Genomic DNA, 14392 nt, shown 5'->3' with positions numbered 1-14392 from the left:
GCCCCTCCCTCCAGCTCTGATCACTGCACCACCCCACAACACCCTAGAGAGGGGTACTGCCTCACTGGCACCAGGAGGAAGCCCAGGTGGGTCACGAGATCATTTTGTGCCATGTAGTATTTGATTGTAGAATGAAAACGAAAACACATTTGCGTAACAGGCCCGTGGATTTTTGTGGTAAACTTAAAAACCTTTTCTGAGACAAGGTCTTGCTATAAAGTTAGGCTAGCCTTGTATTTGTGTTTCTCTTGCCTCCGCTTCCCAAGGGCTGGGATTACAGGCACATGTGGATGCGCCTGGGTAAAACTTTTGGATGTTTTGGGAGCCTATAAAGCTTGAGGTGTGCTTTCAATATCCATTTGTGTTAATCTGGGGTCCCAGCACAGGCAACAGCCAGGACAGATTTAAAATCATATAGCATATTAGCACAGCACCCCATATACTGTAAGGGGCATGATCTTGAAGCTGAACAGGCTGGGGTCCTGGAGCCCCTTCTTTGCGGGTCACAATTAATGTCTTCTCAAACCCTCCCTCCTTGGACTTTCCCCAGGTGAGGCAAACAGGCTGGCAAGTCTTGGTCTCAGTATACCCAGCCGAGTGGGTGCACAGTCCACTTGCTGAACCAGCAGGGTATAGACAGAACCCAGCGTTGTGCAAAGGGCAGCTCCTATGACATCCGTTCCACAGATAAAGCTCAGTTGAGGACGCTGATCCTCCTGAGATTCCAGTCCCACCAACTGGGCGATGAGGAGGAGGAATGGGTCATTTTAACCTATCTTACTCTCATTGGCACCTGAATACCCTCCAACTCGACTTTCAAGATAACTGGTCATCACAAGCATTCCCTTGGCTCCTCGATGGCAATAATGTCAGGAAAAACCAAATTCCAAAACAAGCAGACTGGTCTCATTGCCCAGGCCCGGGAGGGTGTTCGACGGGTTTGGCTAAACATAGAGCTGGGGGCCCTGCCCAGGAACTTCCTGGCTTTTACTAGTTTGTCACCCCAAACCTAACTTCTCGAAGGCTTTTCTTTGAGAAACTTTTGAGGGTGAGAAACTGCTTTCCTAATCACACCATGCTGCAGGCTCTCAGAACATCTGTATATTATTTGAAAACCGAAAGAACATCCGGTTGGGTTGTTCGGGTGGGTGTGGGACCATGCCGCGGTGGAATGAAACAGCAAGGGAACACTTTAAAAACATGTCCACATTGTTTTCAAAGAGAGGCAGAAAAATTATGGAAAAAACCCTTAAAATTACATTGGTTCAATTACAAATTTAATTTTTAAAAAGGGAAAAAGTCAAAAGCCGGCCTTCCTCACTTTTAGCACCGACGTAGGAGGAAAAAAAATAAGTTGCTGGGAAGCCCAAGCGATAAAGATCTCAGTAAGAGCCAAGGGACAAAACTCATTACAGATAAGCCTAGTCCTCGCATTTCCCCCGGATGCCTCTCCCTTGTAGCTTACTTAAAGCGTGGCTCCTAGGGAAGCTGCCGGAAAATCCAGTCCTGCTCTGGGGTGCTGCTTTCCTCTGCCCCGGGTGAGAGGCGCACTTCACTCGTCCTCTGCCCAACCAGGCCACGGTGCAGCCACCTTCTCTCCCGAGCGAGAGTTGAGTAAACTCCGCCACACACGTTCGTGGCTTGGGGAAAGCGAGTGTAGAACTGAGGCTGGATTTTGCAAGCCTGGGATTGACCCTCCCACCCCCACCCCATCTTCCAGCCGTAGGTTCGGCCAATAGAAGCTCGGAAAGGGGAAGAAAAAAAAAATCAAATCTCAAAGCAACCCGAGTGCAAAGGCCGCTGGGCTTTGTCTCCTAGACTGGAATGCACCAGGAGAGGGACGTAGGGGGTGCAGGCACGGTCAAGGAGGTAGGGCCGTAAGGAAGTCCCCTCTCCATGAAAAAGGTAGCTGCTGGCCCCTCCTTCGCCCCCAGATTCTAACCCCGCTACCCTTCCCTTCTCCCCAAAGTCCCGGATCCACGAGCTACGCCAGCCAGGGAGCTCTCCGAATCCGCGGAGACCGCTTCGTCTTTAAGAGCTCCCAAATGGAGCAGAGCCACGTTGACCCCAGGAGACAGCCGGTCTCTTCCCTGTCCTAGACCGAACCACGGCTACCAACTCCCCTAAACATACACCCTTTGCCCTGGGCACGCCAGGAGAGGCCAATAGTGCAAGTCCTTGGAAGAGTGAGCCTAGCGCTGCCGCTTTAAGAGAGTGCAGCGCGCGTGCCCGCCGGCGGCAGCCCGGGGATGCGCGTCTTCGCGCGCCCGTGCTCGCGCGCCCCCGCCGCCGCGCGCCCCCAGCTCGCTTGCTCGCCCGCTCGCCGGCTTTAAAGTCTCTGCCAGGATTCATGCTCACATGTTACTTCCTGTATGGAGGCATGGCCAGTTTCCAGCCCCGCGCTCTCGGTTCCTCCCCAGCCTGCACCGGAGCCACAACTTTCAGGAGCTTGGACTGAAGGCGCCCTCGCCCCGGCGCCCCTCTGAGATCCTTTGTGTTTCTCTGCGCTCCTCCGGCCGTTTCTGTTCTGGGGGGCTCTGCGCTCCGCCCCGCCGCTTCCCTCCCTTTCCCCGCTCGCAGACATGCCTCCTTCCTTGCCGGGGCCCTGGAAGGAGCTGCCCGCCTGAAGCCCGGAGCCGCCGTGCAGCGCACAGCCCCGCCGTCGCCCGCCGGTTCTCGGGCTGCGCTGCGCTGCCGACTCAACTTGGGGCTCTTCCGCTGCTCGCCGCCGCCACCCGCGGTCCCTGCCTGCCCCGGGCCCCGGGCGCTGCCGCCGTGCGCCTTCTCCTTGCCCTGCCCGACCGGCTGAATCGTGTCTGAGCAGAAAGCCGCCCTTCTCTTCCGAGAGGATCGTCCCTAGAGTGGCTTTGCATCCCCGGTCACTTTTTGAGGTTTTCCCGGGGACGCTTGGCAGCATCCAGGATTCCTGCGGGACCGGTCGCCGAGCGTGGGGAGCCTGTGTGGTGGCGGGCAAGCCGAGAAAGCCTTCAGGTTTAGCGGAGCCTCGCTCGGAAGCAAGAACTTATTCAACAAGTTTACCCCCCTGCTTTTCTCTTTTTCGATGTGCGTTTTCGGACATGCGGAGGTTACTGGAACCGTGTTGGTGGATTTTGTTCCTGAAAATCACCAGTTCTGTGCTCCATTATGTGGTGTGCTTCCCGGGTGAGTGAGGGCCGCCGACGGGACACGGCTCTGGCCCGCGCGCGCGGGGTATGCGGAGTTGTCGCCGGGGCGCGGAGCTTGGGCGCCAGTCTAGGGACCGCGGAGAGGGTGAAGGGGGGCCGGGCTGCCGGGGAGGAAAGAGGGGTCTGCTTCTTTGGCTCCGGCAGTGTTCTAGGAGGCTGGTAGTCGGGGAGGGCAGAAGCAGTGGCGGGCTGGGAAGGATTGGGGACTAAGATCTGCCCTGTCTGTAGCTTGGGAAGCTTGGAGCAGCTTGAGTCGAGGGGTGGAGAGGTGGGGGGATTGCTTTGCTGATCCGGAGCCGATCCGGAGGGCTAGAGTTGCAGGGTGTCTGGGGAGACTGGCTGTGGGAAGGATGCTCTGTTGGTTTAAGTAATCTGGGGTGCTCCCATTGCTCCGGCGGGGATGGACGGAGCTCATAACGGAGGCTCATTTTGCATCCCTCTGACCCTTTATAGGGGGGTGGTGTTTGGCGGAGGCTGGCTGCAGAGGATTCAGGATGTTAGGAGCAGTTCGCGTTCTGGTCGCCGGGGCCGGGGCCACCTCCTTTCAGCCTTGCTCCGGGCTGAGGTGCGGGCTACGCCTCAGTGCCGGCGCGAGACAGCTCCCTGGACGCGGGGGCCTGGGGGCTGCTGGAAGACAGGGAGCAGGGGTTTTTGGCTAGATCGGTGCCTCTTGGGGCTCGTGGCCCCTGTCAGTACCACTCTCAAGGGCTGGGCTGCAGGGTCCAAGTGCAAGGGGCGGGTCGGCGGCTGGGTTGCTTTTGGCGTCCGGGCGATTTTTTTGCTGTCTGGCGCGCCCTGCCTACCTTCATCTTTGCCCTTTTGCAGGCTGAGTGTGCCTGCCAGAATCAGACCCAGATCCGCTCCTTTTCTAGGTAGGTTAAGACTGGAATAATATTGGCCACTGACGACAATCCTAAATCACTGCACGTAGCGGTGTGCCGCCTGTGACCCTTCACTCCCAGCCTTCAAACCCCCCTCCCCCGCTTCGGTGAGGGCAGAGGCCAGCCTCTTCTCTTGCAGAATCTGAGGGCTGCAGGTCCAAGCCTCCCTCAAGCTGCCCAGATCCTTCTCTGTGTGTGAAGGCCACATCCTCTGTTCTGGGTGGGGGAAAAGGGTGGGAGAGGGCGCGATTTGCTTTTCTTTCCTCGATCACCTAAGGACAGAACACCCAGTTTTTCTGCTTTCTCATCCGCCCGTTCTGGGATATTTGGAGGCGGCGGTTATTCTAATCAAGAAAAAGATACGTGCCCCAGTGTTTCCGCTTTCCCTGGTTAATAACAGTTTGTGCTTCGGTTGCCAGAGCGCGGGGTTTTGGTGCAGCGGGTACCCCCAAGCCCGTCTTGCACCTAGGAGCCAGGCGTGAGGACCCTCACTGCACCCCCAGGGACCCGCTCTAAGAGGACGGGCAGCGAGTGGTCTCTTCTTGGTAGGTTCGAGGATGGTTGCCAGGAGCAGAGGGCAAAACACTGCGGGTTCTTATGCCCCCTTTTCCTCAGCATATCCTCCGGTCTCCGGAGCTGTCAACCCAGCTCTTGGCACAGTTCAGAAACCCCGCTCGAGGATCGGTCAGGGTGTGAGTGCCTACTCACCGGAGGCCCAGGGTTTGCATCCTGGGGTCCTGCCTCTATGGAAGTAGACACCGAGGAGCATCTCCTCTGAGAATTAGCACTTCTCTCCCTTAGAGACCATTGAACAGCATTTGTTTTTATCACTGTCTCTGACAAGATTCCTTTTTTTTTTTTTCCCAGAGACTTGCCAGCTGAGTGCGCTCGAGTGCACTCGGGGTCGAGCCTAGTGAGGAACACTTTTTAATAGGGGCGGTGGGAGGCAGCCTCGCAAAACAGAAATTTCCAATTCCGTTTCTGGCTGACCCCTCCGGGCTGTAGCCAGTGTTTCTACAATGTCTTTCTTCCTTCTGGTGCCTGAGGAGGCTTGCAACCCAGTATGGGACCGCTAGGGATGCCGCCTTGTCGAGGCTTAAACCATCTCAGTTCTCATTTTTCGTTCCTGCCTAGCCTTCCAGGCAACTAGCCCTTACCCTCACCCCAGGAGCCGAGGGCGGTTTGTAAGAGGCACAGGGAAGGCAGCTTTTGGAGTCAGGCAAAGTAAAAAATATCACTGCCCTGGGAGATGCTGGTTTTCGGTTTGCTGAGGCCGCTGGACCTCAGGGGGCGCCCCAGAGCCACCTGTCAAGCTCCAGCTTCCTCTAGACTGGCTCAACCACCTGCACACACCAAAGGGTCGGGGCGCACGCGTCCAGGTGCCCTGGCTGGGGGTTTGCGACATCTGGTGCTAGGCGGTACCCACAGCTCAATGCTGCCGCCCGTGGTAGGCTGGAAAACCCTTGGGGGACCTGTCGCTTTGAGACCCGGCACTTCTTGCTGCCATAGCTTTGGAAACGGTTAACGCTTGTCTTGGGATACATTTTATTTAGCTTTTGGTTTTCATCAAGGTCCTCCTTGTGAGTTCTTAATTGAAATTTCGTGTTGGTTTTTTTTTTTTTTTTTTTAATAATCCCACCGACTTTTCAGCTGCATGTGAGCCCCCAGCTCTTGTTCAGAACTCAGAGTTGCTGTGGTTTAGGCAGGCCTTTGGAAGTAGCTAGGGCTTGGGTGTTTTCCAGCGGTCGGAAGCAGGGTTATGGCTTTTAACGGCGCGGCAAGTGTGGGATCGCTGCCACAGCTGGTGCTACAAACGATGCCTTCAGAGTGCCCAGGGAAGGATTATCAAACACGACAGTGGGCACTTCACATTTTTTTCTAATTCTAAAATATTAGTGTGGAAAATCATGAGACGACAGTCGATTCTTAGATATTTCCTCTGAAGCCTCAACAGTTGTCAGTGATTTCATCTAGATCCCCAACCTCCTCAACACAGTAGTGTGTGTGTGTGTGTGTGTGTGTGTGTGTGTGCATGCGTGTGTGCATGCGTGCCTGGATTGGGAAGGCAAAGCTTACTATCTAGCTTAAGCTGGCCTCTAACCTGAGCTGGGCTGAGGTAGGCCTTGAATCCCTGATCTTCCTACCTTCAGGAGTTCCGGGATTACAGGCCCATTGTCAAACGAAAGATTTTAAATATAATTTTGAGTGGTTGACATAACTATTTTGTCTTTATCTCCAGACAAGGGGAACTGAATCACAGAAAGTAAAGTAGGTTATTTGAAAGGGTTAACTTTTGCCCCCACCCCCACCCCACAAATTAATTTGTACTCTTTAACTGTTCATGCAGATTCATGAAAATCAATTTCTTTTGGCTGTTAGTGTCATTCTCTTGGATTCCAATGCCCTGTGTTGTGATGACATTGTATCTAGCAGGTTGCTATTGGATACTTCAGAAGGAGGAGCCTGACTGCTTTTGTCCTGGATGGGTCAGAATTGAGTGATTGACATCCGATGTCCCGTGAATCCTAGCTGGTCCAGCTACAGGCTTCTCTAGCTACTACATATGTGACTTGGGCATTTCAGTGGCCATGCCTGCGGCCTCCTCAGGCAGAGACTGGGGTAGAGTTTGGAAGTCTTCACTCTTTGTCTTCGAAGTGAGGTCTGACAAGTTTCTCACTTCCACATATTCGTGTGAGAAAGAAGATGTCGTTAACTCGTCTGTACACCCAGTCCCGCTGATGCGATTAGAATCAAATCTTCCATCGCTCCTTTCAGACACTGCTTTTGGTGAGGATTGCTGAGGTTAGAACCCAAACACAAACAGGCATAAATACACGAAGGCGTACTTGGGTCTTTCCAAAATAGAGGACGTTCCCATCTTGGCTGACCTGAAGACGGGGCATTCCGTAGAAGGACTTTGAATAACACTGTTTACACTGAAGCAGAGACTATGTTGCTTAAATGAATGTCCAGGAAGTATTGATGATTTAATGCTGTGAGAAAAAGCAAATACAAAATAGAAAACAACCACCAAACCAAACAAACACCCCCCCCCCCCATTTAACATTTCTCTTGTTTACTCCTAAGTTGGCATTAAAATCTCCTGGAGGAGTTGAAAGGAGTGTCTGTGCCACACGGTACCCTGTATTGCTTCTTGTCCCTGCTCTCCCTTTCTTGCCTCCTTCTTTAGCCACAGAAGCAATCTGGCACCTACCTGCACCTTCCTGAGACTGGAAAGACCATGGAACCAAGTAGGCGAGCTGGCCTGTACCATGCCTTCGGTGGTAAAATATGTCTTTGGTGGCGTTTATTCTGTTTCTGTTCAATGTTCTAATGGTAGCCCGGGGAGCCATGCGATTCAAGGTGCCAATGACAGGCATGCCTACGATCAACACTTTCGTCTCAGGCTGTGTCTCTTGTGTTCATGTCTTGGAGCGCTGTGGGAAGACCTAAGGATCCCAAAGTTCCATCTACAGTGGTGACATCCTCCAGTCAGCCTGTGATCTGTCTTGGTGCCAGGTTGACCACTCTCGGGTCCTGATTAGTCATCATCGGCCTTGGGATCCTGTCTCTACCCGTGCAAGGAATAAGAGTCATTGTGTTTCTAGTAATACAACGAAGCTAAGGAAGAAGTTCCCTGTGTACAATTTCCCGCTGCGTGTGGTCTAGGTCAAGGTAGTAGCTCTGTACAGCAGAGCAAGGGACCTGGGTGTGAAGCTGTTCTCAGCAGAGCGTTCTCAGCAGGCCTGAAGTTGGACGTTGGTCTCTGGCTTGGCTCAGCACTAAGTGGGCACGTTTTACATCATGGTCAGCTACTCTAGATCTGCAGGAAGTCTTGACAGGGAACCAGAGAGCACAGGCCTCTGGTTCCCCCGAAGAAATGAGAACAACCATCTTGCCTGCTAAGAACATCATGGGAAGCCATGTCAGTCAGTCCCCTGTGCCCTCAGAATCAGGTGTCGCTGTGTGGAAGAGTTACATGTTACCAGCGTCATTATTTATTTATTTATGTGTTACATTTATGCAGTATTATAATTTTAAAAAGATGACTAATAAGAAGGTATTTTGCCGTGGCTTTGGGTTCGGTTCCTAGCACTGATAAAAGACATTTTAAAAAGGTGAGTGCATTTCAAATCCTGTATTTGTTACAGCCCTTCCTCACTGTTTTTTGAATTCTCTGGTTCCAAATCCTCAGGACTAGCCAAGTATTAATCTCTTTAAAAGATAAGCATCTTGTAGCAAGATTAGATGAATTACACTTGAAGAAAAGACCTTGGTGGGCTGGGAATACAGCTCAGTAGAGGGTTTGCCCAGCGTGAAAGAAACTCTGGGATGGACCCCAGCATGTATAGACTGGGTGGTGGCACTTGGGAGAGGGTGGGCGTCGGAAATTCAAGGTCATTTGTAGTTACGCAGAAATGTTGAAACTACCGTGTGTGTGTGTGTGTGTGTGTGTGTGTGTGTGTGTGTGTGTTGATGGGAGCATGTAACAGATTCTTGGCTTATTCATAGTACGGAAAGGTCTCAGTATCTAACTCTGGCTAGTCTGCAGCTTGTATGTAGACCAGGCTGCCCATACACCCATAAAGGTCCACCTGCCTCTTCCTGTGCACTGCAGTGCCTACCTGTGAGAAGAGTTCTTAGCCTTCTCCACACTGGCTGTGCAGTGCCGCTCTAAGTAGCTAGAGGGTTGAGTGAGCCCTTCAGGGACACCTAGCCTTGGACGGGCCATTTTACTTGGTATTGTTTGTAGCAAAATGTTTGGTGTTTTGACAGAAAAACAAAACAAAAGCCTGCTTTAACACAAGATGTCTCCAGGCCTGTGTAGGCTTGAGGGATTTTGACAGTTGCGCTTGATAGGATGAATCTTAAAAAATATTAAGGAAATGCTTCTTGGAGGGAGAAGGATGAATGCCTGGTGATCACATGCTGTCTGTGATGTCTGCTCTGTGGGAACGGGGGTTTGACTGCTCTTCTTGGGGTGCGGTGTAGGAGGCAACTCCGACTGCTCGGGAATTTCGGTTTCTGTCAATCATTCAGTGAGAGCTACCGTACTGTAGCAAGGGAGGCATCTTACAGGAGCCTGGCACTTGTTAATACTTCATTATTATTGTTCTTATCGTTATTATTATTATTCCCTAACCTAGGTTGCCATTGAGAGTTGTGCACAAATGTAGACAAGTCAGTAGGAGTTTGTCCTCCAGAGCCAGCCTACCTCTCCTCTAGCTGTGTACCGGAGACAAGTGATTTCCCTCTCGTGTGCCTTGTTCTTCTCTCCCCATTAGTGCCAAGGAATAGTGCTGGTACCATGTCTCCTTAGGTCTTTATGCAGTGTGTGGGGTAAAGTGCTCAAGGATTTAGTGCAATGTGTGGTAAATAATAACTCAATAATTTAACCGTTTTTTCTTTTATGGCTATGGAAGAGTTTGGATAGGAGTATACGGAAAGAGGAAACTGGACCAAGAAAGGATGACTTACTTAGTAACGTGTCTGCCTGCTTTGATAAGAAAATATACAATGGGTTTCTGTTTGCCTTTGTTATTGGGCGGAGGAGGCAGGACAGCATGGAGGGCATGGCCAGTGGAGGCAGGCAAGCTGGCTGCATTTCACCTGTTCGAGTCTGTGGTGGTCTTTGTCCACCAGTCTCAACTTCATGTGTTTCCGGCAAACCTGAGACAACAATCTTTCTGATCCCTAGGTACAAGGAGTGGCTTGGTCCTGCCCCCTGAGGGGTGTGAGTGTGTGTGAGTGTGTGTGTGTGTGCATGTAGAGGGCAGATGTTGATGTTGGGTGTCTTCCTTAATTATTCTCTGCCTTGTGTTTTGAGACAGGGTCTCTCAGTGAAGCTGGGCCTCCCCTCATAGGCTAGCCTGGCTGGCAGGCCCCCGCAATCCTCCTGACTTGGCCTCTCCAGGATTGGAATTACAGTTTTGTGCCCCAGTGGCAGGCTTTGCATGTGGATGCTGGGTATCCAGACTCAGCTTTTTGTGCGAGTGTGGCAGGCAGATACACTACCAGTGATTCACCGATGCTCCAGCCCGCTCCAACAGCTCTTAGCAAGCATTTCTGTCCTTTTTGGACTTCATGGTAGCTGATGAACCCTTGCTCTGTGATCATCTTTTTGGGGTTTTGTGGGCTGGACTAAAGGAGAGCCGGCAGTGGTATTGGGTACCATCTCCACTTTTGGACCTGTATTGCGCTCTGCCCATTAATGTCTCTGTTTCAGGGACTTGGACCTGCAGCGTGTGCAGGAGACACCATGCTAGCCACAGCCCCTGCCCTTTGGTTCCAGTTCTGAAGGCGCAAGTCAGAATAGCACTGCGCTTTTCTGGCCAAACAACAAAATGCGATTTTAAACTGCTCAGTTGAGCTATTTTGGGGGAGTGACACAGTTGGCTGCTGAAATCTAACTGAAAAGGAAGAAATGAAAGCGCAGTTCATGGAATATGTAACACTTCCTCAGAGAAAATAGGGCGAGTGCTCTTATTTTGGGCCTGTGATACTATGTTGCTGACTTTGCAGCGGAGCAGAGAGGCAGGCTGTTGGATCGGGCAGTGGGTATATACTTTTGAGGAATTCCTATCAGTTACTATGTGAGCTCTCTGGTTTCTCACGCTGAGATTGCTCCTGAAGTCTCCAGCGCATTTGGAATATCATCTGGAGGAATTCGGATAAAGGAGACAAATGTTAGCATTTTACTAGGTAGAGAGCTAGTATCCAGATGAGTGAAGGCATACTGTTTTCATTTAAGATTGTCTTTTCTCTCTTAAAAACTTATTTGTGCATTTAGTTCGTGTGTATTTGTGGGTGGGTGTGCCCTTGTGTGTATGCAGGTGCCTGTGGAGGCAGAGGGCATTCTTTAGTTCTGCCCCTTAGGCATCTCTACCTTGGTTTTTTTTTTTTTTCCTGTTTCTTTTTGAGATAAGATCTGCCTACTCGACAAGGCCAGGGAGCCTCAGGGAGCCACCAGTCTCCACCTTCCTAGCACTGAGTTCACAAACTCCTAACTACACGCTCACATATTGTTTACCTGAATTCTGAGGACCAGACTCAGGTTTTCTAGCATGGAAGACAAACACTTCACCAACTGAGCCATTCCCCAGTCTCCCCAGATAGTCTTTTTAAGCCTTTTAAGGATTGTCAAGAGAGAGGGCCTAGTGTTTTTTTTTTAAACTGGGGAACCATTTGGGGCTTTGACTGTTGTGCCTTTCATTATCCTATATATCATGTGAGTGTGGAGTGTGGGCTGCAGGTTCTGAATCACCCAGCACTGGAGGAGCAGGGTTGACGGAGATAGTTAAACTTGGCAGGAGATAATGCAGGTTCTGGATTTTTTTTTCCCAGAGTATAAAACTAGCTTCAAGGAGCCTACTTACCAGCTGTGAGATCTTAGGCAAAACCTTCACTTTATTTTTCTTCTTTCCTTCCTTCCTTCCTTCCTTCCTTCCTTCCTTCCTTCCTTCCTTCCTTCCTTCCTTCCTTCCTTCCTTTGCCTGGGTTGGGGGTTTCATGTAGCCCAAGTTGGCCTTGAACTTGCAGTGTAGGTGAAGATGATCTTCAACTCCTGATCTTCCTCTGTCTCCTAGTTATAGGCATGTGAGTGGTCCTGGGGGTTAAAGCCAGGGCTGTTTTCAAGTGGCCACATTCCCAGCCCAGACTATATTTGAGTTTTCCCCCCCTCATCTTTAGCTAAATCATTTCTAAGATTCTTGGAGTTTTAAGGTTCGCTGCTTCCACACTGAGTTGTTGGGAGGGTTGTGACCTTTGTATACTAAGCAAGTCAAGTATTCAGTGCATCCTGTACTCTGCACTCTGTGGGGCATCCTGCACTCAGTGATGCATCCTGCACTCTGTGGGGCATCCTGCACTCTGTGGGGCATCCTGCACTCTGTGGGGCATCCTGCACTCTGTGGGGCATCCTGCACTCAGGGGCACTCTCTAGTCCTCAGGGGCACCCTGTAGTCTGGGGCATCCTGCACTCTGTGGAGCATTCTGCACTTAGGGGCATTATGCACTCTGGGGCACCCTGTAGTCTGGGGCATCCTGCACTCTGGGGCATAGTGCCTGGTAAACTTTTCCTGAGTTTGCTTTCTTGCTGTAGGGTATTTCCGGGTGTGATGGCCCTTAGTTAGGGTTTCCCTTGCTATGAAGAAACACCATGACCGTGACAAGTCTTATAAAGGAAAACATTTATTTGGTTGTGACTTAGAGTTCAGAGGCCATCTATGAGGTTTATATGTATTCAAACCACCACAGGTGATCTGTGGGGCAGGGGACAGGCCTGGTGGTACAGGTCTGTAATTCTAGGGACTGGCGAGGATGAGGCAGGAGCATCAGAAGTCCAAGGCAAGCCTGGGAAACTTAGTCTTTCTCAAGAGGTAAAAAGAGGACTGGAAGTATTGTTCAGTGATGGAACTCTGACCCAGCATACTTTAAAGTCCTAGGTTCAATCCTAATCTTGAAAAGAAATAAGAAATCTTCTCACTGGGAGTGGAGAGATGGCTCATGGGTAAAACCTTGTACTGCTTTGGTGGAGGAGTGAAGTTTGACTTCTAGCACCCACTATAGGCTGAAACTCCAGCTCCCGGTGGATGCAAGGCTTCAAGTCTCTCACAGCACCTGCACTCATGTGGGCGTTGACCCCTCATATGCAATTACAAATGGTAAGAATCAGTCTTTCAAGCAAAGGGATATTCTCTCTCCTTCTTGCTGTCTGTTTCTATCCTAGCAAGCAGCATGGTGAACAGATGCGGATGCTGATGAATGTGCTTTCCCCTGGTACTGGGAGTGAACCCAGGGCCTGTGGATAGAAGTCCAGCTCTCTGTGACTGATCTGCAGCCTCAGGCCTTTTGTTTTCCTTTTCTTTGCAGGAACAGATCATTATGGGACCGGAGAGTTGGCTCAGTTGTTAAGAGCACTTACTGCTCTTGCAGAACTACCCGTAACTAGAGTTCCAGGGAACTCAGATCCCTCTCTGGCCTCTGAGGGCTCCTTCATGCACGCTCAGGCACACATACACTCAGGCATATGAAAAAACAAAAAAGAAACCCAGGTAATTGAGCACCTGTGGAACCGGGCTGGCGATATAGCCTTGAAGAAGACCATTGTCTGACTCCTGCTTGTAGTGGCATTTGAGTTGCAAGAGTGAGATGTGCAGGGCAAAGCCTTTCCAGGACATGACGTCACGACATAGTTGAGAACAGAAGCCTGACCTGTATGGGATGGGAGCATTGTCTAGCCGACTCCATCCTCGATGATTGGCAGAAACGGGGGAGGCTGGTGGCGGCTTGAGTGCATCCCATGGCTTTGCTGCTCATCCTAATGAGCCACTGTAGGGAGAGCAACACCGCGCGAAGGGATACCTGATCGTGTTGACAAGATGAGGAGGCAGCAGCATTGCCTAAATGTTGGCAGAAGTACAATAGGGTAGAGAGGGACTTGGAATCCGGGGCTACTTAATCCTAGAGGCAGTTAAAATATTCCATTTCTTCTTGGCCTCTGTTTTTTCACTGTTAACTTCAAGTCAGCACTAATCCATTAAACAGGATGTAAAAGCCGAGTACTTCAGTCTTTGGCCATTTATTAATTTTCCTAAAACATATTTTCGGTAGGGTTTTATGTATTCCCAACTGGCCTTGACCTCACTATATAGCCAAGGATGACCTTGAACTTCTGAGGGTCCTGCCTTTGTCTCCAGGAGCTAGGATTATTAGACTCTGCTACCATACCCCATTATGTGGTTCTGGGGTTCTAATCCAGAGCCTGTGCATGCTGGGTACACCAACCCCGCTACATCCCTGGTCCTGGTTTCCTTGGAGACGGGACCTCACTGTATAGCACAGGTTAGCCTAGAAAAAACTCAGCATCTTCTAGCATCTTTGCCGCATGGATTCTAGATTCAAGGAGAGGACCACCGTGCCTTCTTTACTTTTGGCTTTGCAAATAAGCATTCAATCTTATTGATCCTGAAAGGCAGTTCCAAGGATGTAAGTTTGCTCATGCCAACACAGTTCCCTATAGCTTTTAAATTCTGTCTTATTTATATGGATGTTTTGCCTGCGTGAATGTCTGTTCAGCACATTCTTGCAGTGCCCGAGGAGGCCAGAAGAGGGTGGGTCAGAGCTCCAGAGGACCTGGGTTTGATTTCTAGCACCCACGTGGTGGCTAACAAGGGTCTGTAACTTCAGTTCCGTGGGATCTAATGTCATTATGGGGTCCACAGACTTACATGCAGCCAAAACACTCTTACATCTAAACTAATCATTTAAAGAAGAACAACAAAGTAAAAAAATTAAATAATAATAATAAAAATAAAATAAATATAA

General features: G+C 50.6%; 1 protein-coding gene across 2 annotated transcripts in view; it reads left to right on the top strand.

The window, feature by feature from the left end:
* The first annotated feature begins 2382 nt into the window (after positions 1-2382).
* The window catches only part of Ptprg (protein tyrosine phosphatase receptor type G), a 683229-nt gene continuing 671219 nt past the window's right edge, over positions 2383-14392 (top strand). For both annotated transcript variants that reach the window (XM_057769291.1, XM_057769290.1), the window contains exon 1: positions 2383-3162. In XM_057769291.1, coding sequence (XP_057625274.1) covers positions 3078-3162 — 85 coding nt within the window. In that variant the 5' untranslated portion in view covers positions 2383-3077. The remainder of the gene's footprint in view (positions 3163-14392) is intronic.

The sequence above is a fragment of the Chionomys nivalis genome, chromosome 5 (assembly GCF_950005125.1).
Source record: "Chionomys nivalis chromosome 5, mChiNiv1.1, whole genome shotgun sequence".
Taxonomy (NCBI): Eukaryota; Metazoa; Chordata; class Mammalia; order Rodentia; family Cricetidae; genus Chionomys; species Chionomys nivalis.
This window is presented reverse-complemented; position numbering and strand designations above follow the sequence as displayed.